Here is a 27784-nt window from a genome sequence, read left to right as displayed (position 1 = left end):
GGTGTGCGGCTCTGCAGGTGGAGGGATGTGGAGATTCCCAATTACTGACTACAGGAGATATTAACCCCTTCAGCACTGAGGCTCTTTTGGGGGTCTCTATGTGGTGTGAACAGTAGCGTAACAGCTGCGGACAGAGGGGTCAGATACACCGTCGTCTATTGGAGCTTTCTGGTAAATAGTGTTTTCCTTTTTCCCCTCATATGGAGATTTTGGGGTCACCGCCCTAGAACAAGCAGCGTAGAGTTTCCCATGTGACATCTCCCCCAGATTTCTGAGGCTCCTGCCAGTGATTGACCTTGTGCTTTGTTTCTGGTCATAGTAAATAGAAGTCGGATTGGGACCTGCAGACACCTGTAATGGGGGACATGTCGCTTGGTAACGAGGGAGGAGACGCGGGACGGAAACATTTCCCCATAAGTATAGTGGCTCCAATAACGTTGGGCTGAGACTCGGACACACGACCTTGCGCCGTTACACAATTTGTGGTGAAGGTTCCTCAGTAACATTATTGGAGCTTCTATCCTTATAGTGAGCCCCTGCGGTGACATCCAGGAGACCCCAAAGAATTCAGGAACTCCAATGGGGACATTCCAGCTTGTTCACTCTCTATGACTGAAGCAATGGCCATGTCTGTGGTCACTGGGCAGTCTCCCCGTATCTGTAGATTATGGAGCTGACACTGTCGTTTTTAGGCGCTAGGATTTTGCGATCACAAAGACGCTGATGGGTGTTACAAATATCAGTGAAAACTTGGTCAGTGACCTCCAGTTCCGAGGACGACATTCTGCAAAAGTCTTCTGGGAAGGAAATTAAGCCAGTAATGGAATCTGTAGGGAACCTGTCATTTCCGAGGCATAGTAGGTAGCAAGTAGATTTGTCCACAGGGGTAATTTCCATCCACTGAACCCACATATTAGTAGTCTGAGTTAGCTTCTGAATATGTCTCCATAGTAAATTACACATACAAAGCCAATATATATGTGTTGTGTATCCATTGGAAAATAACACCTATAAATATGATACACAACTAAGGAATATAGTAAACCATAATTTATTTATTGAAAGAAAAAATTGCATAATACATGATGGAATATAAATACAGGGGAAGACGAAATTAAAGTGGAAAAACTATGCGGGATGGTATGGGGTAAATATACAATAAACAATTATAATTGCACCCAAATTAGTGATATTTTATCCATACATGACGATGAACATAAATCAGTAAATTTTGGGAGGGAGATTATCAGTAGTCTTGAATGTCTTCCATTTTCTTATTATTGCTCCCCCAGTTGATTACATCACACCAAGCTGCTTGCCTATTGCAGATTCAGTCTTCCCAGCCTGGTGCAGAGCTACGATTTTGTTTCTGGTGTCCTTCGACAGCTCTTTTGTCTGCACCATAGTGGAGTTTGGAGTGTGACTGTTTGAGGTTGTGGACAGGTATCTTTTATACTGATAAGTTCAAACAGTTGCCATTACTACAGGTAATGAGTGGAGGACAGAGGAGCCTCTGAACCCCTTCACCCCAAAGCCTGTTTTCAACTTCCTGACCAGGCCATTTTTTTCAATTCTGACCACTGTCATTTTATGAGGTCATAACTCTGAAAAGCTTCAACGGATCTTAGTGATTCTGAGATTGTTTTCTTGTGACATATTGTACTTTATGATAGTGGTAAAATTTCTTCGATATGACTTATGGCTATTTGTGAAAAAAAAACAGAAATTTGGCGAAAATTTTGAAAATTTAGCAATTTTTTAACTTTTAATTTTTATATCCTTAAATCAGAGAGATATGTCACAAAAATTAGTTCATAAATAACATTTCCTGTTGTGAATTCCGCTCTTGGGCTCCCACCAGTGGTTATAAGTAGCATTTTTGTGAATTCTGCTCTGCTCTTGGGCTCCCTCCTGTGGTTTTGAGTGGTATGGCTGCTTCTTGGATTTAGCATCAGCAGCTGTTCTCACTGATCGTCTTTCTGGCTCGGCTATATTAGTCTGGCCTTTTCCCTAATTCAATGCCAGTTGTCAATTGTTGAGCTTGGAGTCATGGCTCTCTGAGGATTTCCCTGCCACTCTGACCATTTCAGCAAAGCTAAGTCCTTGCTTGTCTTTTTGCAGTTCACTTGTTGTGGACTTTGTTGTTTGGCATTTTCTATGTTTTGCTCATTTGTCCAGCTTATCAGTATGGATCTATTTAGCTAAGCTGGAAGCTCTGGGCAGCAGAGTTTGCCCTCCACACCTTTAGGTGTGGAGATTTTTGCATTTCTCTGTGGTGGATTTTTTCTAGTTTTTATTACTGACCACACAGTTTTCTGTTCTGTACTAATTCTGTCTAGCTAGTAGTGGCCTCCTTTGCTAAATCTTGTTTCATACTACGTATGTCATTTCCTTCTCCTCTCACAGTCATTATTTGTGGGGGCTGTCCTATCCTTTGGGGATTTTCTCTGAGGCAAGATAGCTTTCCTGGTTCTACCTTTAGGGGTAGCTAGATCTCCGGCTGTGACGAGGTGTCTAGGGAGTGACAGGAACATCCCACGGCTACTGCTAGTGTCTGTGTTAAGATTAGGAACTGCGGTCGGTATAGTTACCCCTTGCTCAGTGCTAGTCGCATGTCGCTCCTAATCACCAGACCATAACAATTTCCCACATGTGTACTATACATCAGAACAATTTTGGAACCAAAATATTTTTTTGTCAGGAAGTTATAAGGGTTAAAAGTTGACCTGCGATTTTTCATTTTTTCAATAAAATTAACGAAACCATTTTTTTTAGGGACCACCACACACTTAAAGTCACTTTGAGGGGTCTATATGACAGAAAATGCCAAAAAGTGACACCATTCCAAAAACTGCACCCCTCAAGATACTCAAAACCACATTCAAGAAGTTTATTAACCCTTCAGCTGCATAATTTGTTTATTTTCACAAGGGTAAAAGGAGAAAATGATCCACTTAAGTTGTTGAGCAATTTCTTCTGAGTACGCAGATACCCTATATGTGGTCGAAAACCACTGTTTGGATGCACAGCAGGGCTCGGAAAGGTAGGAGCACCTTTTAACTTTTTGAACGCAAAATGCCTGGAATTGAGAGCGGATGCCATGTTGCGTTTGAAGAACCCCTGATGGGCTTAAACGTTGGAAACCCCCCACAAGTGACCCCATTTTGGAAATTAGACCCTTTAACGAACTTATGTAGCTGTGTGGTGAGCACTTTGAACCCCCAGATGCTTCACAGACGTTTATAATGTATAGCCGTGAAAAAAAAAAATCCACAAAAATGATCTTTTAGCAACGATTTTTTTATTTTCACAAGTGTAACAGGAGAAAATGGTCGACTACAATTGTTGAGCAATTTCTCCTGAATACGCCGATACCCCATATGTGGGGGAAAACCACTGTTTGGGCGCACAGCAGGGCTCGGAAGGGAAGGAGCACCTTTTGACTTTTTGAACGCAAAATTGGCTGGAATTGAGAGTGGACGCCATGAAGAGCCCCTGATGTGCCTAAACATTGGAAAATTGGAAAAGCCCTACAATTGACCTCATTTTGGAAACTAGACCCTTTAACGAACTTATGTAGCTGTGTGGTGAGCACTTTGAACCCCCAGGTGCTTCACAGAAGTTTATAATGTAGAGCCGTTAAAAAAAAAAAAAAAATTCCACAAAAATGATCTTTTAGCAACAATTTTTTTATCTTCACAAGTGTAAAAGGAGAAAATGGTCCACTAACATTTTTGAGCAATTTCTCCTGAATACGCCGATACCACATATGTGGGGGAAAACTGTTGTGAATTTACCTTTTGGCTCCCTCTAGTGGCTACTAGTGATTTGACTCTGGGTATGTCTGTCATCCCTTGTATGCTCACCTGGGTCGTTAGGTCAGGGGTGTTGCTATATAAGCTCCCTGGACCTTCAGTTCAATGCCTGGCAACGTTGATATCAGAGCTAATCTGTAGTGCTCTTGTCTACTGATCCTGGTTCCTGTCTGATTAAGCTAAGTCTGCTTTCTTGCTTTTTGCTATTTGTTTTTGTTTGCATTTTTGTCCAGCTTGTATATAATCTGTATCCTGACCTTGCTGGAAGCTCTAGGGTGGCTGGTGTTCTCCCCCCGGGCCGTTAGACGGTTCGGGGGTTCTTGAATCTCCAGCGTGGATTTTTGATAGGGTTTTTGTTGACCATATAAGTTATCTTACTACATTCTGCTATTAGTAAGTGGGCCTCTCTTTGCTAAACCTAGTTCATCTCTGTGTTTGTCATTTCCTCTTACCTCACCGTTATTATTTGTGGGGGGCTTGTATCCTACTTTTGGGGTCTTTTCTCTGGAGGCAAGAGAGGTCTTTGTTTTCCTCTTCTAGGGGTAGTTAGCTCTCCGGCTGGCGCGAGACATCTAGCGACCAACGTAGGCATGTTCCCCGGCTACTTCTAGTGTTGGCGTGAGGAGTAGATATATGGTCAACCCAGTTACCACTGCCCTATGAGCTGGATTTTTGTACTTCGCAGACTTGCTGATTTCTCTGAGACCCTCGCCATTGGGGTCATAACAGAAAACCACTGTTTGGGAGCACGGCAGGGCTCAGAATGGAAGGAGTGCCGTTTTGGATTGCAGATTTTGATGGAATGGTCTGCGGGCGTCATGTTGCATTTGCAGAGCCCCTGATGTTATGAACTGGTGGTTTAGGAGCAACATGGGACGTGCTCTGGAGGAGGTGGTACCTGTACTGACCGCAGTTCCTGAGCTTAACACAACACTAAAAGTAGCCGTGGGATGTTCCTGTCACTCCCTAGACACCTCGTCACAGCCGGAGGACTAACTACCCCTAAAGATAGAAACTGGAAAGCTATCTTTCCTCAGAGAAAATTCCCAAAGGACAGACAGCCCCCCGCAAATATTGACTGTGAGTGGAGAGGGAAATGACATACACAGAATGAAACCAGGATGTAGCAAAAGGAGGCCACTCTAGCTAGATAGATAGAACAGGACAGAATACTGTGCGGTCAGTATTAAAAAACTAGAAAAATCCACCACAGAGTTTACAAAAATCTCCACACCTGACTAAAGGTGTGGAGGGTAAATCTGCTTCCCAGAGCTTCCAGCTTAACTGAATAAATCCATACTGACAAGCTGGACTAGAAAAAACATAGAAAGTGCTGAACGATTAAGTCCACAAAAAGTGGACTGCAAAAGAACAAAGCAAGGACTTATCTTTGCTGAACTGGACAGAATATCAGGGAAATCCAAGAGAGATGTGAATCCAACCAGGAACCATTGACAACTGGCACTGGCTGAAGGATAGAGCCAGGATAAATAGCCGAGCCAGAAAGACGATCAGTGGAAGCAGCTGCTGACTACCAAATCCAAGGAGCAGCAGTTCCACTTAAAACCACCGGAGGGAGCCCAAGAGCGGAATTCACAACACCCTGATGTGCCTAAACAGTGGAAATCTCCTAAAAGTGACCCCATTTTGGAAATTAGACCTCCCAAGGAATTTATTTGGATATGTGGTGAGTACCCTAAACCTCCAAGTGCCTCACAGAAAATTATAACGTTGAGTCATGAAAATAAAAAAAATCACATTTTTTCCACAAAAATTCTTTTAGCCCCAATTTTTTTATTTTCACAAAGATAACAGGAGAAAATAGACCACTAAAGTTGTTGCACATTTTCTCCTGAGTATGTCGATACCCCATATGTGGGGGAAACCACTGTGCGCACGGCAGGTCTCAGAATGGAAGGAGTGACTTTTGGATTGCAGAATTTGATGGAATGGTCTGCAGACATCATGTTGCATTTGCAGAGCCCCTGATGTGCCTTAACAGTGGAAATCCTCCACAATTGACCCCATTTTGGAAACTACACCTCTGAAGGAATTTATCTAGAGGCATAGTTTTATAGTAATAACTATAATGCTTTTGGTTTTAGTGTATGAATGTGGCGGTATGTGTAAGATGTGCTCGGTACATCAGATTATAGATGTGTTGTGTCAAAAGGGTATAAACTAATTTTATTCATTTGTAGACGTGTGGTACGCTTTGAAATAATCCTTAATGCAAAGGCCAGGTTTCTCAGGGCAGGTTTCACAATGGTAAGTTGTGTCCTTTTGGATTCCCCTCTTGGAGCATATTCTGCACTGTTTTTGTGATCGGCCTGTCCTCGCTGCTTGGGGAACCTGTCCTGGGAAATGTTGACCTGGGACAATACGGGCACTATCAGATTCAGAAGTACTGGGGCCCTCACCTCCCCGAGTGCCAAACATTAGGGCCTTGATGACTTCCTCCTGAAACTGAAGGAAGGTCCCTGTATTGGTTGCAGATCGGGACAGCACAAAAGCATTGTACAGTGCCATCTGTACAATGTGCTTGGCCAATTTTTTGTACCATACTTTGGCTTTTCGCATGGCACTGTCTGGTTAGAGGACCTGATCTGAAAGATCCATACCCCCCATGTACCGATTTTAATCCAAGATTACAATCTGGCTTTCGGACTTGTGTTGTGGTCCCACGAACAGTGACAAGGGTGCTGTTGTCACGGGGTATGGTGGTCAAGACAAGGACATCGCTTTTGTCCTTATACTTGACCACCAGCATGTTGTCGCTGCATTGGGCTCTGCTTTCCCCTTTTCTCAGCATTTGCCCAATTAGCGGATTAGGGAGGCCTCTCTGACTTTTTTGCACGGTGCCACTTGCAGCTGTACCTCTGGCAGAGAGGGCCTTGAAGAGTGGGACGCTGGTGTAGAAGTTATCAACGTAGAGGTGATAACCCTTATCGAGCAGTGGGTGCAGCAATTCCCACAAAATTTTCCCACTCGCCCCCACGACGGGGGGTGGGGGGTCGGGGGGCATTTAGGGGGGTTAGCTTGGATGTCCTTCACCTTGTAGACCTTAAATCTGTGGGTGTACCCTGAGGTACTCTCGCACAGTTTGTACAGATTTATTCCGTTCCTGGACCTTTTACTGGGAAGGTATTGTCGGAATTTTAGCCTCCATTTGAAGTGAGCGAGAGATTCATTAACCCCTTTACCCCCAAGGGTGGTTTGCACGTTAATGACCGGGCCAATTTTTACAATTCTTACCACTGTCCCTTTGAGGTTATAACTCTGGAACGCTTCAACGGATCCCGGTGATTCTGACAGTGTTTTCTCGTGACATATTGTACTTCATGATAGTAGTAAAAAAAAATTATATTACCTGCATTTATTTGCTAAAAAAACGGAAATTTGGCGAAAATTTTGAAAATTTTGCAATTTTCCAACTTTGAATTTTTATAAAATTAAATCACAGAGATATGTCACACAAAATACTTAATAAGTAACATTTCCCACATGTCTACTTTACATCAGCACAATTTAGGAACCAAAATTTTTTTTTGTTAGGGAGTTATAAGAGTTAAAAGTTGACTAGCAATTTCTCATTTTTACACTTTTTTTTTTTTAGGGACCACATCTCATTTGCAGTCATTTTGAGGGGTCTATATGATAGAAAATACCCAAGTGTGATGCCATTCTAAAACCTGCACCCCTCAAGGTGCACAAAACCACATTCAAGAAGTTTATTAACCCTTCAAGTGTTTCACAGGAATTTTTGGAATGTTTAAATAAAAATGAACATTTAACTTTTTTACACAAAAAATTTACTTCAGCTCCAATTTGTTTTATTTTACCAAGGGTAACAGGAGAAAATGGACCCCAAAAGTTGTTGTAAAATTTGTCCTGAGTACACCGATACCCCATATGTGGGGGTAAACCACTGTTTGGGCGCATGGCAGAGCTCGGAAGCGAAGGAGCGCCATTTGACTTTTCAATGCAAAATTGACTGGAATTGAGATGGGATGCCATGTTGCGTTTGGAGAGCCACTGAGGTGCCTAAACATTGAAACCCCCCCACAAGTGACACCATTTTGGAAAGTAGACCCCCTAAGGAACTCATCTAAATGTGTTGTGAGAGCTTTGAACCCCCAAGTGTTTCACTACAGTTTATAACGCAGAGCCGTGAAAATAAAAATTCTTTTTTTTCCCACAAAAATTATTTTTTAGTCCCCAGTGTTGTATTTTCACAAGGGTAACAGGAGAAATTGGACCCCAAAAGTTGTTGTCCAATTTGTCCTGAGTACACTGATACCCCATATGTGGGGGGGAACCACCGTTTGGGCGCATGGCAGAGCTCGGAAGGGAAGGAGCGCCATTTAGAATGCAGACTTAGATGGAATGGTCTTCAGGCGTCACATTGCGTTTGCAGAGCCCCTAATGTACCTAAACCGTAGAAACCCCCCACAAGTGACCCCATATTGGAAACTAGACACCCCAAGGAACTTATCTAGATGTGTTGTGAGAACTTTGAACCCCCAAATGTTTCACTACAGTTTATAACGCAGAGCCGTGAAAATAAAAAATCCTTTTTTTTCCACAAAAATTATTTTTTAGCCCCCAGTTTTGTATTTTTCCAAGGGTAACAGTGTAAATTGAACCCCAAAAGTTGTTGCCCAATTTGTCCTGAGTATGCTGATACCCAATATGTGGGGGGAACCACCGTTTAGGCGCATGGCAGAGCTCGGAAGGGAAGGAGCGCCATTTGGAATGCAGACTTAGATGGATTGGTCTGCAGGCTTCACGTTGCATTTGCAGAGCCCCTGATGTAACTAAACAGTGGAAACCCCCCATAAGTGACCCCATATTGGAAACTAGACCCCCCAAGGAACTTATCTAGATGTGGTGTGAGAACTTTGAACCCCCAAGTGTTTCACTACAGTTAATAACGCAGAACCGTGAAAATAAAAAATCCTTTTTTTTCGACAAAAATTATTTTTTAACCCCAGATTTGTATTTTCCCAAGAATAACAGGAGAAATTGGCCCCCTAAAGTTGTTGTCCAATGTGTCCTGAGTACGCTGATACCCCATATGTTGGGGTAAACCCCTGTTTGGGCGCACGGGAGAGCTCGGAAGGGAAGGAGCACTGTTTTAGTTTTTCAACGCAGAATTGGCTGGAATTGAGATCAGACGCCATGTCGCGTTTGGAGAGCCCCTGATGTGCCTAAACAGTGGAAACCCCCAATTATAACTGAAACCCTAATCCAAACACACCCCTAACCCTAATCTCAACGGTAACACTAACCACACCCCTAACCCTGACACACCCCTAACCCTAATCCCAACCCTATTCCCAACCGTAAATGTAATCCAAACCCTAACTTTAGCCCCAACCCTAACTGGAGCCCTAACCCTAGTCCTAACCCTAGCCCTAACCCTAGTCCAAACCCTAACCCTAGCCCTAACCGGAAAATGGAAATAAATACATTTTTTTAATTTTTCCCTATCTAAGGGGGTGATGAAGGGAGGTTTGATTTACTATTTATAGTGGGTTTTCTAGCGGATTTTTGATTGGCAGCCGTCACACACTAAAAGACTTTTTTTAATTGCAAAAAATGTTTTTTGCATTACCACATTTTGAGAGCTATAATTTTTCCATATTTTGGTCCACAGAGTCATGTTAGGTCTTGTTTTTAGCGGGACGAGTTGACGTTTTTATTGGTAACATTTTCGGGCACGTGACATTTTTTGATCGCTTTTTATTCCGATTTTTGTGAGGCAGAATGAAAAAAACCCAGCTATTCATGAATTTCTTTTGGGGGGGATGTTTATACTGTTCCGCGTTTGGTAAAAAGGATAAAGCAGTTTTATTCTTCGGGTCAGTACGATTACAGCGATACCTCATTTATATAATTTTTTTATGTTTTGGCACTTTTATACGATAAAAACTATTTTATAGAAAAAATAATTATTTTTGCATCGCTTTAATCTGAGGACTATAACTTTTTTATTTTTTCGCTGATGATGCTGTATGGCGGCTCGTTTTTTTTGCGGGACAAGTTGACGTTTTCGGCGGTACCATGGTTATTTATTTCCGTCTTCTTGATCGCGTGCTATTCCACTTTTTGTTCGGCGGTATGATTGTTTTTTGCCTCTTTTTTTTTTTTACGGTGTTCACTGAAGGGGTTAACTAGTGGGACAGTTTTATAGGTCGGGTCGTTACGGACACGGCGATACTAAATATGTGTACTTTTAATGTTTTTTTATTTTATTTAGATAAAGGAATGTATTTATTGGAACAATATTTTTTTTATTATTATTTATTTAGGAATTTTTTTTTTTTTAAATATGTAATTTTTTTTTTACATTTTTACTTTGCCCCAGGGTGGGGCATCACAGCAAAGTGACAGATCGGCGATCTGACATGCACAGCAGGGAGGCTACCCAGCGCCTGCTCTGAGCAGGCGCTGTGAAGCGACCTCCCTGCAGGACCCGGATGCAGCCCCGCGGCCATTTTGGATCCGGGGCTTGCAGGGAGGAGACGCTCGGTACAAGGTAAGCACATCGCCTTGTACCGATCGTCTCAGGGAAGCACGCAGCCCCCTCCCTGCGCGATGCTTCCCTATACCGCCGGAACACTGCGATCATGTTTGATCGCAGTATGCCTGGGGTTAATGTGCCGGGGGCGGTCCTTGACCACTCCTGGCACATAGTGCCGGATGTCAGCTGCAATAGTCAGCTGACACTCGGCCGCGCTCCCCCCGTGGGTGTACTATTCCGTCCTTGGGAAGTAGGGCCCACCCCACATGGATGGAATAGTACGTCCAATGGCAGAAAGGGGTTAATAGCTATGTCCCTCTGGGGTATGTACACCTCAGCAAATTTTCTGCTGAAGTGTTCAACCACTGGCCGAATTTTATATAGACGATCAAAGTTAGGATCGTCTTGGGCAGGACACTGCACATTATCACTATAATGCAAAAATCTTTGGATCCCTTCAAATCGTGTCCTTGTCATGGCCATGCGGAATACCGGTGTACTGTAGAGAATATCAGTACTCCAGTACTGATGAATCTCTGTTTTTTTTATTATGCCCATATGCAGCAAAATTCCCCAAAATGTCATAATCTCTGCTGCATTTACGGGGGTCCATCTGGCGTATGATGACTGAAAAAGAATTTGAAGAAGTCAATTTCAGTGAGGCCAGTGGTGTCAAACTGGATTCCTGAGCTGCTGCTGCTGAAATCCGGAATGACGGGCTGAAAATTTTCGGGGGGTGCAATCCATACAGGATTGATTGCTGCAGGAGCTGCCTGGGCCCTAGGGTGCCTTGTTGGGGGTCCTTCCACACCAGATGAGGAGGAGAAGGAATAGAGGAATGTGGGATCTTCCTCACTGGCTGAATCCGTGTCGGACGCAAGGATGGCGTGAGACTCCTCTGGTGAATAGCGCCTTGTTGACGAATGGGCCATTTTTATTTTCCCAAACCCCGGGGATGTGTATGTAAGTGGTGCTTTTACACGTGTAATGTGTGGGGCTTGTGTATAGGGTACTCTTTATTATAACAAAACAGAGAGAAAAAAAAAAGTAGAGGTAAAATGTAGAAGAAAAAATGGAAAGAAAAATCAGATGAAAAAAAAGTTTGTATAAAAAAAAAAAAACAGATGTTCACTACACTAATGCCCTCCCTATAAATGTATCCGACGCAAATTCTTTTTTACAAAAGAAAAACGGACGTCACCAACAATGTGACGTACGCTCCCCTAATGCACTTTTTATGCAAGAAAAAAAAGCTACCTCCCTACCTATAAAACTACTGTGTACCGTATTTTCTGGTGTATAAGACGACTGGGCGTATAAGATGACCCCCAACTTTTCCATATAAAATATGGAATTTGGGATATACCCGCCGTATAAGACGGGGGTCATCTTATACGCCCAGTCATCTTATACGGCATGTGGTTCCCAGAATCTGGAGGAGAGGAGACTCTCCTTCAGGCCCTGGGATCCATATTCATGTAAAAAATAAAGAATAAAAATAAAAAATATGGATATACTCACCCCTCCGACGGATCCTGGCTCTCAGCGGTGCAAGCGTCTGCCTCCGTTCCTAAGAATGCAGTGAGTGAAGGACCTGCGATGACGTCGCAGTCACGTGACCGCTCACGTGACCGCGACGTCATCGAAGGTCCTTCACTCACTGCATTCTTAAAAACGGAGGCAGACGCTTGCACCGCCGAGGTCCAGGGTCCGTCGGAGGGGTGAGTATATCCATATTTTTTATTTTTATTCTTTATTTTTTACATGAATATGGATCCCAGGGCCTGAAGGGGAGTCTCCTCTCCTTCAGACCCTGGGAACCATCCAGGATCGCTCTGTGCACCCGTACCCAGCGTATAAGACGACCCCCGACTTTTGGGACAATTTTTAGGGGTTAAAAAGTCATCTTATACGCCGGAAAATACGGTACTTTTTTATTTTCTGAAACAAGATCAGTCGTCACTAACGCGATGTGACGCCGGCTACGCTTCCTTGCTATGTCTAAAACTATGCTGTACTAACTACTATTATTTTGTTCTAAAAAAACTTGGACGTCGCTTAGGCTACTTTCACACTAGCGTTAACTGCAATACGTCGCAAATGCGTCGTTTTGCCGAAAATACGCATCCAGCAAAAGTTCTTGCTGGATACGTTTTTTCGTCATAGACTAACATTAGCGACGCATTTGCGACGCATTGCAAAACGTCGCGTCCGTTTTGCGACGCTTGGGCGTGTGGTAGCGGACCGTCGGGAGAAAAAAACCTTACATGTAACGTTTTTTGCTCCCGACGGTCCGCTTTTTCCGACCGCGCATGCGCGGCCGGAACTCCGCCCACACCTCCCCGCACTTCCCCGCACCTCACAATGGGGCAGCGGATGCGTGGGAAAAGTGCATCCGCTGCCCCCGTTGTGCGACGGAGACCACGCTGGCGTCGGGAACGTCGGCCCGACGCACAGCGACGGGTCTTTCCCGACGCTAGTGTGAAAGTAGCCTTAGACTGCGAAGTCCGCTACACTAACTAGCTAAAAAAGAAAAATTCCCGAGGCGCAGTCTCTGATCAGCAGCGATACTGATCAAGGCGCTGCGGACACAGGAAGAGCACAAATACTCTGCACAGGATGCCGCTCACGCAAAAAAAGTGCGCTAAAAATTCAACTGTACGGGGGGACGTCACCAAACACTTGACGCCGGCTACACTACTTTGCTATGTCTAAAACTACACTTTACTAACTACGATTATTATTATTATTTTTTTTTAAATCGGACGTCACTTAGTCTGCGAAGTCCGCTACACTAACTAGCTAAAAAATAAAAATTCCCGTGGCGCAGTCTCTGATCAGCAGCGATACTGATCAAAGCACTGCGGACACAGAAAGGGCACGAATGCTCTGCGCGGGACGCCGCACACAGGAAAAAAAGTGCGCAAAAAAGTGCGCTAAAAAATCAATTGGAGGGAGGGGGAGGAGGGGTACTGGAACAGGGATGGGAAATGGGGACGTCATCAAACAGTGACGCTGGCTACGGTACTTTGCTGCGTCTGAAACTACACTGTACTAATTACGATTATTATTGTTTCTAAAAAAAAATTAAAAAAAATCGGACTTCGCTTAGACTGCGAAGTCCGCTATGCTAACTAACTAAAAAAAGAAAAAGTCCTGTGGCACAGTCTCTGATCAGCAGCGATACTGATCAAAGCGCTGCGGACACAGGAAGAGCACGAATGCTCTGCGCGGGACGCCGCACACAGGAAAAAGAGCGCAAAAAAGTGCGCAAAAAATCAATTGGCGGGAGGAGAGGGAGGGGGGTACTGGAACAGGGATGGGGGATGGGAAAGGGGTAGGGGAGGTGCTGCTGCTGTTGTTATCACAGGAGTCACACAGCAGGCAGATCACAGCACAGAGCAGGAAGCTGGAGCAGGACGCTGAAGCAGGAGGTCGCCGGGTTGATCACACTGGCCACCAATGGATTCTCTATCTCAAGGTACACAGAGGGTGTGCAGACCACTGCTCTGCACACCAAATCTGAGATAAAGATGGCGTGCAGGGCGGTGATCGCTATTTTAAATGAACCCCTTTGGTGCTGATTGGCTAGAAGCTATTGTTCAGCCAATCAGCGCCATAGGGGTTAATGAGGTTCCCGCAGAGCAGTACTAGAACGGCGCATGTCAGGAAGGGGTTAAAGAAGAAGTTACAGGTCTGTAAGAGCCAGAAATCTTGCATGTTTTTAGGTGACCAAATACTTATTTTCCACCATAATTTGCTAAATAAATCTTGTCAAATCAGACAAGGTGATTTTCTGGATTTGTTTTTCTCATTTTGACTCTCATAATTGTGGGCTACCTATGATGTCAATTATATTGTAAAGAAAAAGCTAAGTACTGTAAAATTATAACTCTCCTCGTATGTTTCCCCTATTATCTCCAGTAATTTTATTATTACACGGGATATTTGTCATGTTACATTGGCTCATCTTCTCATTCAGGTTTCTGCAATAATAAATAAGAGAATTTTCCTGATTTACCCATCAAGGATGGATATAGACAGAGACAAGATGGCGGAGAGGATATTACACCTCACCCTAGAGATCCTCTTCCAGCTTACTGGAGAGGTGAGAGATTCTGATGACGTCACATTACATAATTTTTATCTATGGGAATAACAGATGGAGAGAACTGGTGAGGTGAGGTTCTGGAAATGTCTATAGTGATATTTATTAATGTGTCTCTCCATTCACAGGATTACACAATAGTGAAGAAGACCTCTAGTGAGCGCTATCAGGACCCTGTGTCTGAGGGGTGGAGGAAACCCCTGAGCCCAATCACTGGGCCTCCAACTCACCCTCTGGTACATGAGGACACCAATGACCAGAAGATCCTAGAACTCACCTACAAGATGATTGAGTTGCTGACTGGAGAGGTGACACTGCTGGGAATACTGGGACATTGTAGAGTAAGGGTACTGTCACACAGTGCCATTTTGATCGCTACGACGGCACAATCCGTGACGTCGCAGCGATCGTATGATTATCGCTCCAGCGTCGTAGACTGCGGTCACACGTTGCAATCACGGCGCTGGAGCGATGCCGAAGTCCCCGGGTAACCAGGGTAAACATCGGGTTACTAAGCGCAGGGCCGCGCTTAGTAACCCGATGTTTACCCTGGTTACCAGCGTAAACGTAAAAAAAACAAACAGTACATACTCACATTCCGGTGTCTGTCCCCCGGCGTTCTGCTTCTCTGCACTGTGTAAGCACAGCGGCCGGAAAGCAGAGCGGTGACGTCAGACGTCACCGCTGTGCTCGCTTTCTGGCTGGCCGGCGCTCACAGTGCTGAGACGCCGGAGGACAGACACCGGAATGTAAGTATGTACTGTTTGTTTTTTTTACGTTTACGCTGGTAACCAGGGTAAACATCGGGTTACTAAGCGCGGCCCTGCGCTTAGTTACCCGATGTTTACCCTGGTTACAAGCGAACACATCGCTGGATCGCTGTCACACACAACGATCCAGCGATGTCAGCGGGTGATCAAGCGACGAAAGAAAGTTCCATACGATCTGCTACGACGTACGATTCTCAGCAGGGTCCCTGATCGCTGCTGCGTGTCAGACACTGCGATATCGTAACGATATCGCTAGAACGTCACGAATCGTACCGTCGTAGCGATCAAAATGGCACTGTGTGACAGTACCCTTACACTATGAAGGGATCAGGGGGGGTGACAGTATCATTGTGTGTGTCAGGTTCCTGTAAGGTGTCAGGATGTCGCCATCTATTTCTCCATGGAGGAGTGGGAGTATCTAGAAGGACACAAAGATCTGTACAAGGACGCCATAATGGAGGTTCCCCAGCCCCTCACATCTCCAGGTAATAGACAGGACTAAATACACACAGGCTTTAATTATCTGTATGTAAAGAATTAATTCAGTCCCTGCATGTGTTACCTCCAGATATATCCAGTAAGAGGACAACACCAGAGAGATGTCCCCATCCTCTTCTTCCACAGGACTGTAAACAAGAAGATCCCAATGTTCCTCAGGATCATCAGGTAGATGGAGAGAACGTATAATGAGATCTCCACTATGATGTGTAGATGGCTGTGAAGGTCTTGTGCTCAGTCTTGTTTTATCCACCAGTATTATGTTTTATACTTGTGTAATGAGAATGGTTGTGATGGCAGTATTGGAGCTGACCACAGATGTGTCTCATCCATCTGTGACTTTTACAATATTTCTTTCAGGGTGAAGATCTGACCCATATTAATACTACAGAGATAAATGTGAGGGTGGATGAGTGGTGTAAAGAGGAGATTGCTACATATGACTACCCAGGTGAGTAGTAACCACTAAATGCTGAGAATTCATATATTTTTCACAGTCACCGGCTGTGGCTGCCTTATCGGTGGTGTAGTCCGGCCGTATCAAAATTGTGTGATCACCATTTTACTTCTAGACCACAACATTCTCCATTTGGAAATGTTGAAATTACTTTGGGCATTGAAAGCCCTTTTCTACAGAACTTATAACCTGGAAGATCAACCATCCCCTGGGATTAGAAGATTCTGACCCTCACTGCCCCGATCTGTAAACTACAGAGCCAAATGACAGCATGCTTAAAATGTGCTGACAAGTTAGAAAATCACTTGAAGAAAAACATTATGATAAGCCTGTAAGAGAAAGCGGAGGGTAATGTTGCTGTTGGCTTCCTAGATCCCTGATATCTTGTTGGTTGAATCTACCTTCTCTCCCTTCTGTGCTGCTGAATATGCTCATATGGTCCCTACAAGCCCAGGCCCAATATTTGTGGCCAAACTTGACTTTTATGATCGACAACATTAATTGTGCTGTGAGGGTCAAGTGTAAATTTCTGTACAATAACAACAGAGTTTCCCATTATCCTGACTTTTCAATTTCTTTTAAAACAAACTAATTTCAAACACGTGTCATGCCGGATTCGGGCTCTGTTCACACTGGGCAGTCGGATGTGCAGTCTTTGTCTTTCCTGTTGCTAAGCCTGAGTTTGGGTGTCGGTGGTGGTTTGTTCTCTGATGTTCAGCTTTACAGGAGTTAACTTTTTGATTAGTGTCAATTGAAGACTTAGGCTGCTTGGAACGCCTTCTCCCTTTTAAAGGGACTCTGTCACCTGAATTTGGAGGGAACAATTTTCAGTCATATGGGCGTGGTTTTCGGGTGTTTGATTCACCCTTTCCTTACCCGCTGGCTGCATGCTGGCTGCAATATTGGATTGAAGTTCATTCTCTGTCCTCCATAGTACATGCCTGCATAAGGCAAGATTGCCTTGCGCAGGCGTGTACTACGGAGGACAGAGAATGAACTTCAATCCAATATTGCAGCCAGCATGCAGCCAGCGGGTAAGGAAAGGGTGAATCAAACACCCGAAAACCCCGCCTCTATGGCTGAAAATTGTTCCCTCCAAATTCAGGTGACAGAGTCCCTTTAAGGAAAGTCAGGGCTCCCCTAGCCTGAGGGGCAGTTGAGAGGCCCAGGTTCATTATCTCCTGTTTTCCCATAGCTCCCCGTGACAACACAATTGTGATAAACTACACAAAAAACATTACACCTGTGCCATGATATATAGAAGTTGTGCGTGGTTAATCGCTGCAATATACTTTTATTCACGCCTGCATGAGATGTGTTGGCATGGCTCGAGCCCTGGTTTCATGGATTCACTCTACTTCATAAAATACATTATGTTTTCTATCCTAAGAATTCAGATTACTGCACAGTCTCTCCAGAAATGGGGGCGCTAATACTTTCTCTACTCTTCTGGTCAGGGCTCATAGTAGCTCCAATGGTTCAACATAAATGAGTGCAACTTTGGTTTAATGTTGAAGTTCTCCCCCCAAACATACGTTGCTGTTGGGATAATAGAACAAAATTTCCCCTGTGGACATAGGGAAATGAAGGTATATGCGCAATGATTAAAATGGAAAAAACTTTATTAAATACAATAAAACACCACACACAAATTGACAGACAAGGAACCTATAAAAACAAAGCAACTACCATGTCAACACAGTATGCATGCAGTGTTGATTCCATATGGACATTCTGAGTGCTGAAAAAAAGGCTCTGCAACGGCTAACTATAGTAAGGATGTACGATTTTTGAAAACAATGGATAAAGTGCAAATATGGTGAACCTCAAGTTTATCCCAAGTAACTAATGGGTCCCATTATGCATATCTCATATGACACCATCATACTATAAATATTTAGCCAAAGTCAAAACATACATGGATACAATTCCGAGCCGTTTATAGTTCAGCATAACAACTTACATGCAAAATAGAAGAATATTGTGTGACCGTGTTGCCACCCCGACAGCGCCGTTTCGCCAATCCAGGCTTCTTCCTTATGGGGGCACGTGTGTTATAACTGTAGCAGCTATCCCTTATATGTGGTCACTGATTGTGCATGGAGGTGTGTGTCAGGCACCGCCGCGTCCCGGATGTTGTACGGCGCATGCGCCGGTTTTCGGCCGCTCGTGCAACTAGCGTGGTTCTCTAGCACACGCCCCTGGTCAGCAGGCGTCAAGCGCCTACGTCACCCTGTGGGCGGGGCTAGAGTCCACCGTGCGGCCGAACCCGGGGCATGCGCACCACTCCGAGGCTGCAGCTCAAAAGCCTGCATATCGGTACAGCGATGGAGCGCCGTTGGTAAGAGGCGTGGCTAGCAAAGGCCAAAGCAGGACAATGAACCGCCCATGTTATACTATGATTGATATTACTATTTGTTATTCAGCATTTAAAATACTGAATACTAAACTAAATAATTGCCACCAATGTATTAATATATCAATGGCCCAAACAAAGCCTAAGTCTATAACAGCTAGAGGGCAGAGATACAATTAGATATCTATAAAGATGGAAATGTAGGGTTCTAAATGACCATACTACCAAACATGAACTATACCCTGAATTGCTGAACAAGGGTTTGCAACATCATAGAATTATGTGCGATGCCATCCTAAACCACCACATATATGCAACCATAAAATTAGAAAAGGAAAAGAAAAAGAAACAGAAACACAAAAGGATGAATACAGATAAAATACAATACAGCATGCCCAGTAAGCTACATTTGACTGAATAGATACCCACCCTATATCCCCAATATTCTATTAAAATGTCTATGTATGAAACACTTATAAACACAGCCAACATATCTATCCATCTATATATTGGTGGGTAAGTAATGCTGAGGTGCAATTCGGCTTAATTTTCTTAGATGAGATGAGTTGGCATGGCTCGAGCCCTGGTTTCATGGATTCACTCTACTTCATAAAATACATTATGTTTTCTATCCTAAGAATTCAGATTACTGCACAGTCTCTCCAGAAATGGGGGCGCTAATACTTTCTCTACTCTTCTGGTCAGGGCTCATAGTAGCTCCAATGGTTCAACATAAATGAGTGCAACTTTGGTTTAATGTTGAAGTTCTCCCCCCAAACATACGTTGCTGTTGGGATGTAGCATATTTTTTTCTTTTTTCCTTTTTTTTCAGGTTCGTTCTGTATGATAGCTTGATTGTGGTGGGATCGGCCTGCCTCACTTATGTGATTCTGTAACTCCCTGGTAGTCTTTAAAAAAGGGTCTCCATTACCTCTTCCGAATGCCCGAGATCTAAATTTAAGACACCTCAGCTCTGCACTATTATAAAAAGTTCTCTTTGACTGTCTAATATTTCTTCTTGAAACTCATCTGATAGAAAATATTAACCCTTACGATAGTTTAGATTATTAAAAGTAGAGATGATCTAATATTTAAATATTCGGTTTGGATTATGATCGCCGAATTTGCAATATTCGCTAATTATTTCTTCCAATATTCGCCTAACATAACTGAACACCATTCATCTCAATAGGAGGCAAAAACAAACACATGCAGAACACCTTATAACGGCCCCAAATGCTGCAAAACATATCAAATGAGCAACAGACACCAGGAAAGTGACCTCAATTCACCCACAGTACAAATAGTAGCATGGCACTGCAGCAATCAGCCAGGCATGAGGTATCAGGGTCTGGGATAGCATTTACAGCTTTCAATTGAGCGTCACAGTAAGACGAGGTAGGTGAGGGATAGATGTAGGCATCCTTTGCTGGGAACCCTGACACCATATGCAACACCTCTACCTGCTTTAATGCTGAGCCACACTCGGGTGGCACAAATATCAGTTTTGTAGACTACCATTGTCAGAAAAATTTAAGGATAGTAACACGGGTAGTTGAGTCCAAGAAAGTGGAGGCCTGACAGTCTCGGAGGCCTACTGCTACAGGCAACATGCATGAAGGAGACCCAACCAGAAGTCTACACATTTTCAAAATTTATTGGCAGACACCACCAAAGTGGCATCAATTTCACCACAGTAGAAATAGTATAATACGGCCTGACAGGTCTTCCACTACACCCAATTCAGCAGATGGACACCCAACAAGGAGTGTTCACATTTAAAGAAATGAGGGCCTTACACCACAGAACTGGCATCAATTTCACGATAGTAGAAATAGTATAGTTGGGACAAACAGGTCTTTCACTACACCCAATGCAGCAGATGAACACCCAACAAGCAGTGTTCACATTTCCAAAAAATATTGGCAGACACCACCAAAGTGGCATCAATGTCACCACAGTAGAAATAGGGGCTGATAAGTCTTTCACTACACCCAATCCAGCAGATGGACACCCAACCAGGAGTGTTCACATTTTGAAAAAATGAGGGCCTCACACCACCGAAGTGGAATAACTGTCACAAGAATAGAAATAGTATAATTGGGACCGAGATGTCTTCCACTACAGCTAACCCTGCAGATGTGCACCAACCATGACTGTTCATATTTCCACAAATTTGTGTTAACATCAGCAGCTGCAGCCACAGCGGCACAGAAGGCACACTAAAGATATCGCAGAGTGCAGTTACGTGACATTAATGCATCACACTAAAAAATGCAATATCACCTAGTCTGTACAGTGTGCGATTGGGGTGCAAAAGTCCTTAGAGATCCATGACTTGTTCATCTTGATGACAGTTAGGCGGTCTACACTTTCAGGGGACAGCTGGATGTGCTTATCCGTCAGGACACCAGCCGCAGCGCTGAAGACACGTTCTGAGAGAACGCTGGCTGCCTGGCATGATAAAACCTCCAAGGCGTGTGAGGCGAGCTCAGGCCGCTCCTCCATTTTGGAAGACCAAAATATGAAAGGGTCCAAACCCTCCCTGATGGTATTTATATTCAGTTCTAGATACTCCAGCACCATCCTCTCCATTCGTTCACCACGTGTAAGATTTGGACTCTGTTCTGCTGCACGAGTTGGTCTAAAATAAAAAGTGTCAAAGAACTCACAGAAGTTTCTTCTTCCACCACTGCTGCTGCTAAAGTTTTGGAAGTCTATAGCTGTGTTGCGAACTGTGTGCTTCACTGCTGTCTTGAGGAAAGCTCTCTTAAATTTGTATAAAAGCGTGTTTCGATACTCCAGCATTCCCGGGTCCCTTTCTAGGGCAGGAATCATCTGGCAAAATTTGGTTTTATAACGTGGATCTAACCGAGTGGCAACCCAGTAGTCGGCATTATTCCTAATCATAACTATACAGGGATCATGTTGCAGATAGTGCAGTAAGAAGGCACTCATATGTCGGGCTCTACTATGAGGTCCAAGCCCATGCTGTGTTGGTGGCTGGGTAACAATGAGGCTCATTTTCTCCATCCCCTCCCGCCAACCACGAACAACAAAGAGCTGAGGATTATCCTCTTCATCTGACAGTTTCTCGCCCATTACCTCTTTATCCATTTGTTCCTCGGATCTTGCACCTTCGATAACAGTTTGTCTGTTATCACCCGCCCTCCTCGATCGCAGTAATCCACCCTCCCTTGGCACCTGCCTGTGTGATGACAAATTTGAACTTTGAGACAATATTATCTCTCCTTTGCTTCCTCCTCTTCTGGGACCACCATCTCCTCCCGCAGGCTATTCAAAGTCTGCTCCAGCTTATACAGTGCCTTACAAAAGTATTTGGCTCCCTGGAACTTTTCAACCTTTTCCCACATATCATGCTTCAAACATAAAGATACCAAATGTAAATTTTTGGTGAAGAATCAGCAACAAGTGGAACACAATTGTGAAGTTGAATGGAATTTAATGCTTATTTTAAATTTTTGTGGAAATTCAAAAACTGAAAAGTGGGGTGCAATATTATTAGGCCCCTTTTAATTTTAGTGCAGCAAACTCACTCCAGAAGTTCATTGTGGATCTCTGAATGATCAAATGTTGTCCTAAATGCCTAATGATAAATATAATCCACCTGTGTGTAATCAAGTCTCAGTATAAATGCACCTGCTCTGTGATAGTCTCAGGGTTCTGTTTGAAGCACAGAGAGCATCATGAAGACCAAGGAACACAACAGGCAGGTCCGTGATACTGTTGTGGAGAAGTTTAAAGCCGGATTTGGATACAAAATGATTTCCAAAACTTTAAACATCCCAAGGAGCACTGTGCAAGCGACCATATTGAAATTGAAGGAGTATCATACCACTGCAAATCTACCAAGACCCGGCCGTCCCTCTAAACTTTCATCTCAAACAAGGAGAAGACTGATCAGAGATGCAGCCAAGAGGCCCATGATCACTCTGGATGAACTGCAGAGATCTACAGCTGAGGTGGGACAGTCTGTCTATAGGACAGCAATGAGTCGTACACTGCACAAATCTTGCCTTTATGGAAGAGTGGCAAGAAGAAAGCCATTTCTCAAAGATATCCATAAAAAATGTTGTTTAAAGTTTGCAGCAAGCCACCTGGGAGACACACCAAACATGTGGAAGAAGGTGCTCTGGTCAGATGAAACCAGAATACTTTTGCAAGGCACTGTAGATGACAGGAATAGTGATGCTGATGATGACGACTTCAGAGCTAAGCTATAGATCAGGCCTCTGTAACACCCTAGATGCTACAAACTATTTTAAAGTCAGGTTCCCTACTGTATGACACTAGGAACAGAAGAAATTTTTGTGGCCTGTGGGTCAAGCCTCTATAACACACTAGATGCTACAAAAAATTTTAACCCCTTAACCCCAGAGCTTTTTTCAGTTTTCGTTTTTCGCTCCCCTCCTTCCCAGAGCCATAACTTTTTTATTTTCCGTCAATATGGCCATGTGAGGGCTTATTTTTTGCGGGACGAGTTGTACTTTTGAACGACATCATTGGTTTTACCATGTCGTGTACTAGAAAATGGGGAAAAAATTCCAAGTGCAGTGAAATTGCAAAAAAAGTGCAATTCCACACCTGTTTTTTGTTTGGCTTTTTTGTTAGGTTCACTAAATGCTAAAACTGATGTGATTCTCCAGGTCATTATGAGTTCATAGACATCAAACATATCTAGATTCTTTTTTTATCTAAGTGGTGAAAAAAAATTCCAAACTTTGCTAACCCAAAAAATTTTTTTTGCAATTTTCTGTTACCCGCAGCGTCTCAATATTTCTTGATCTGGGGTTGCGTGCCGAGCTGACGTTTTTAATTATACCATTTTGGTGCAGATACATTCTTTTGATTGCCCGTTATTGCATTTTAATGCAATGTCGCAGTGACCTAAAAAAAACATCATTCTGGCGTTTTGACTTTTTTTTTTTCTTGCTACGATCAGGTTAATCCTTTTTTTTTTGTTTTGTTTTTTTTCTTATTGATAGATCGGGCGATTCTGAACACGGCGATACCGAATATGTGTATGTTTGATTTATTTTTTTTATTGTATTATTTTGAATGGGGCGAAAGGAGAATGACTTAAACTTTTATATTTTTTTATTGTTTTCATATTTTTAAAAACATTTTTTTTTATTTTGTCATGTTTCAATAGCCTCCATGGAAGGCTAGAAGCTGCCATAACTCGATCGCCTCTGCTACATAGAGGCGATGCTCAGATCACCTCTATGTAGCAGAATTACAGCATTGCTATGAGCGCCGACCACAGGGTGGCGCTCATAGCAATCTGGCAACCACAACCATAGAGGTCTTCAGAAGATCTCTGGTTGTCATACCAACGCACTGACCCCCCGATGACGCTTTCTGTCTTAGCAGTGGACACTGCAGACTCTCACACAGCGCGCTGCCAAACAGATCTCCTCTATCCAGATGACTGATGAAGGTCAGGTATTGACCAAAACGTCTCATTTATTTCTGGAATTTCTTCACTCAATAAATAAGTTCTTGAACACACCTATATGGATGCCAAGTATTTCTACATCACAATTGACAGAAGCAGACATCGCAGGTGCAGATTCCAGAAAAGATTTGACACACTATTTGCAGATGCCCAAATATGATAAAATGTTAGTAATCACCATAAACTGACTCAAATGTGGAAATTATAACCCTCAATGAATTAATCTGTAGGAGTATTGACTATTTTGACTCCACAGCCAGTTTAAGGAAGTTATTTTGGAGAGTGAAAATTGCCATTTTATTACCCAACACATGGTGCCCAGTTTGTGCTCCAGGAGACACACACAGTAAATTAAATGGGTTCTTCTCACTATAGTAATGCCAAATACATGGATGCTAAAGGTGGTTGGACACACTTCTAGGCTCTGAAGTGAGGGGGAGATTTTACTTTGGGAGAGCAGATATTGCTGGATTGGTAGCCATGTTGCATTTCAACAGCTTTTGAGCCACTAATAATGTGGAAACCTCAGTTTTTCCAATGACAGATGATGGACATGATTGGGGCTTGTTTTTTTTAAGGATGAGTAGAAGTTTGTAGTGGTTTTATTTTTGCCTACATAACATTGTTTGCTGGCTTTTTATTTCATATTTGTAAGGCAGAATGAACAAACAGTTGAACACCATGCTCTACTGGTTCATCCTATGAGGTTTTCTATTAGACTGTGAACGTTCATTCTCTTGGTGAATAATTCAAAATTTTTACATAACTTTCCATTTTTACTGACAGTTTAAGTCGAAATGTTAAAAAATATACTAAAAAATACTCAAAAAATTAAATTCATGGATATTTTATTAAAAAATAATATTTTTTTTCTTGGCAGATGACTGTACCAGGAGATCAGAGGGACATCGGACAACAATTTTTAAATCAGATGACCTTGAAATCCCACAGGATACAATTGAAGTGAATGCCATGACTCCAGATATACCATCATCCCTTCACAGCAAATATGAGTCATCTGATCCTTTGAAACAGGTCCTGTCTTCTGATAATTTACAGACTACTAAGGAAAATCAAAGTCACAAAATAAGCATTAAAAAACGAACTGCTCCTAAAGCAAAGAAGCCAATGTCGCATTCAGAATTTGGAAATACTTTTCAAGGGGAAAATTATTTTCTTAAACATGAAAAAATTCACACAACAGAGAATAGAATAGAATCTGATCTTGTTAGACACCAGAGAACTTACACAGGGGAGAAGCCATTTTCATGTTCAGAATGTGGGAAATGTTTTTTATGGAAATCATTTCTTGTTAGACACCAGAGAAGTCACACAGGGGAAAAGCCATTTTCATGTTCAGAATGTGGGAAATGTTTTGTAGCTAAATCATATCTTGTTAAACATCAGAGAAGTCACACAGGGGAGAAACCTTTTTCATGTTCAGAATGTGGGAAATGTTTTACAGAGAAATCAAATTTGATCAGACATCAGAAAACTCACACAGGGGAGAAACGTTATTCATGTTCAGAATGTAGGAAATGTTTTGTGGATATATCAACTCTTGTTACACATCAGAGAACTCACACAGGGGAGAGGCCTTTTTCATGTTCAGAATGTGGAAAATGTTTTGTGAAGAAATCATCTCTTCTTAGTCACCACAGTTGGCACACAGGGGAGAAGCCTTTTTCCTGTTCAGAATGTGGGAAATATTTTAGGCAGAAATGGAATCTTGTTATACACCAAATAACTCACACAGGGAAGAAGCCTTTTTCATGTTCAGAATGTGGGAAATGTTTTAACCAGAAAGCAAATCTTGATAGCCACCAGAGAACCCACAGAGGCGAGAAGCCTTTTTCATGTTCAGAATGTGGAAAATGTTTTAACTGGAAATCAGATGTCATTATACACCAAAGAACCCACACAGGGGAGAAGCCTTTTTCATGTTCACAATGTGGTAAATGTTTTAACCGGAAAGTGCTTCTTGATAGCCACCAGAGAACCCACACAGGGGAGAAGCTTTTTTCCTGTTCAGAATGTGGGAAATGTTTTTTATGGAAATCATTTCTTGTTAGACACCAGAGAAGTCACACTGGGGAAAAGCCATTTTCATGTTCAGAATGTGGTAAATGTTTTAACCGGAAAGCGCATCTTGATGGCCACCAGAGAACCCACACAGGGGTGAAGCCTTTTTCATGTTCAGAATGTGGGAAATGTTTTAACCGGAAAGCACATCTTGATAGACACCAGAGAACCCATACAGGGGAGAAGCCTATTTCATGTTGAGAATGTGAAAAATGTTTTGTGAAGAAATCATCTCTTCATAGTCCCCAGAGGAGTCACATAGGGAAGAAGCCATTCTCATATTCTTAATGTGGGAAATGTTTCACTAGAAAATCAACTCCTAAGGGGAACCTGACACCAGCAAAAACATTAAAGGGAACCTGTCACCACGTTTTTGGAAGATGGGATAAAAATAGCGTTAAATAGGGGCAGAGGTGGGCGTTACATTAGTGTGTTTGTTATGCGTTTATTACCCACCTAAGTTGCCGAAATATGGAAACAGGAAAATGGCCGCCGCGATCTCCATCTGCGCACGCGCGGCATCCCGTGGCCATTTTCCTGAAGCCGCAGCCAGCAGAGCGCCGCTTCTGCACACGCGCGGCCAAAGGAAGATGGCCGCGCCCACGATCACCAATGAAATAACGAACAGCGCGCTCTTTTAAATCCCCTGGCAGAGGATTCGGGACCTTGGGCATGCGCACACCACTACGCCACCAACGGAAAACTACGCAAAATCTGGGGGAAGACAACGCCCTTTTGACCAGACCAGCCTGATTGACAGGCGAAAACGGAGACTTTGCAAAGGTATTTCGGCAACTTAGGTGGGTAATAAACGCATAACAAACACACTAATGTAACGCCCACCTCTGCCCCTATTTAACGCTATTTTTATCCCATCTTCCAAAAACGTGGTGACAGGTTCCCTTTAATAACTTGCAGGTATGGGCTTAATCTGCAGGTTAATAGCGTTGCTAACTTGCCTGCCATTTGCAGAGAAAATTAACTTTTATTCTTCTCTGCAGCATTCGGTTTCAGTCACGGGGCGGCGCCGCCGCGGTTTCAGTCTCCGCTATGAGAATACAGAGTGGCGGCTGTTACCGCGCACCCTGCCCTGACTGACACTGGCTTTGCATTGGGGCTGGCTGTTAGTCAGTGCCGGGGCACGGTTACAGCTGTATACTCAGAGTGGTGACTGAAACATCACTAGCTCCGTCCCTGTGACTCAAGCCGAATGCTGACAGGGAGAATAAAGTTAATTTTCTACCAGCTGCGTTCGGCTATGAGCAGGCAGTAATTCTATTAACCTGCAGATTAAGCCCATATCTGCAGGTAAATAGTGTTTTTGCTAGTGACAGGTTCCCTTTAATAAACACTAGAGAAGTGGGAGAAGAAGGGAGAAGGCTTTTTCTTGTTCAGAATGTTGGAAATGTTTGAACCAAAAATTGAATCTTCTTATAGGGGTGGTCCACTACTAGGACAAACCCTTGTCATTTCTCATGCTTGGCCTAATTAAAATAAAAACACTCAAACTCCGCTCTTGTGCCGGCGCTGTTCTAGTGGTGTCTGAGCTTGCGTTCCCAGGACTCACGTGAGGATGTTATATCTCACGAGCACTGCGCCCAATCAGTGCCAGATTCCCTGCCTTTGGATGTGTTGAAAATCAACATGAAGGCAGGGCTGCTCTCTGACTTTTTCATGATGTTCGATTTGTCCA

The 27784-nt window shown here is 43.3% G+C and overlaps 1 protein-coding gene across 1 annotated transcript; it reads left to right on the top strand.

Moving 5' to 3' along the window:
* LOC143764692 (uncharacterized) lies at window positions 1-26440 on the top strand. The gene is made up of 7 exons (XM_077250535.1): window positions 1-171; window positions 14324-14449; window positions 14578-14757; window positions 15581-15704; window positions 15788-15885; window positions 16078-16168; window positions 24890-26440. Exons 2-7 carry the CDS (start codon window positions 14372-14374, stop codon window positions 26290-26292), a joined length of 1974 nt encoding a protein of 657 aa, XP_077106650.1. The 5' UTR covers window positions 1-171; window positions 14324-14371; the 3' UTR covers window positions 26293-26440.
* The last annotated feature ends 1344 nt before the right edge of the window (window positions 26441-27784 follow it).

The sequence above is a fragment of the Ranitomeya variabilis genome, chromosome 4, assembly GCF_051348905.1.
Source record: "Ranitomeya variabilis isolate aRanVar5 chromosome 4, aRanVar5.hap1, whole genome shotgun sequence".
Classification (NCBI taxonomy): Eukaryota; Metazoa; Chordata; class Amphibia; order Anura; family Dendrobatidae; genus Ranitomeya; species Ranitomeya variabilis.
The sequence above is the reverse complement of the archived record's forward strand: the minus strand, read 5'-3'. Positions and strand labels throughout refer to the sequence as shown.

What these genes read in the sequence shown, in the direction of transcription:
- LOC143764692 (XM_077250535.1), top strand. Translation starts at nt 14,372, where the DNA reads ATGGATATAGACAGAGACAAGATGGCGGAGAGGATATTACACCTCACC. An exon ending in TCTTCCAGCTTACTGGAGAG is followed by an intron (nt 14,450 to 14,577) that starts GTGAGAGATTCT and finishes CTCCATTCACAG; the next exon opens with GATTACACAATAGTGAAGAA. An exon ending in ATGTTCCTCAGGATCATCAG is followed by an intron (nt 15,886 to 16,077) that starts GTAGATGGAGAG and finishes TATTTCTTTCAG; the next exon opens with GGTGAAGATCTGACCCATAT.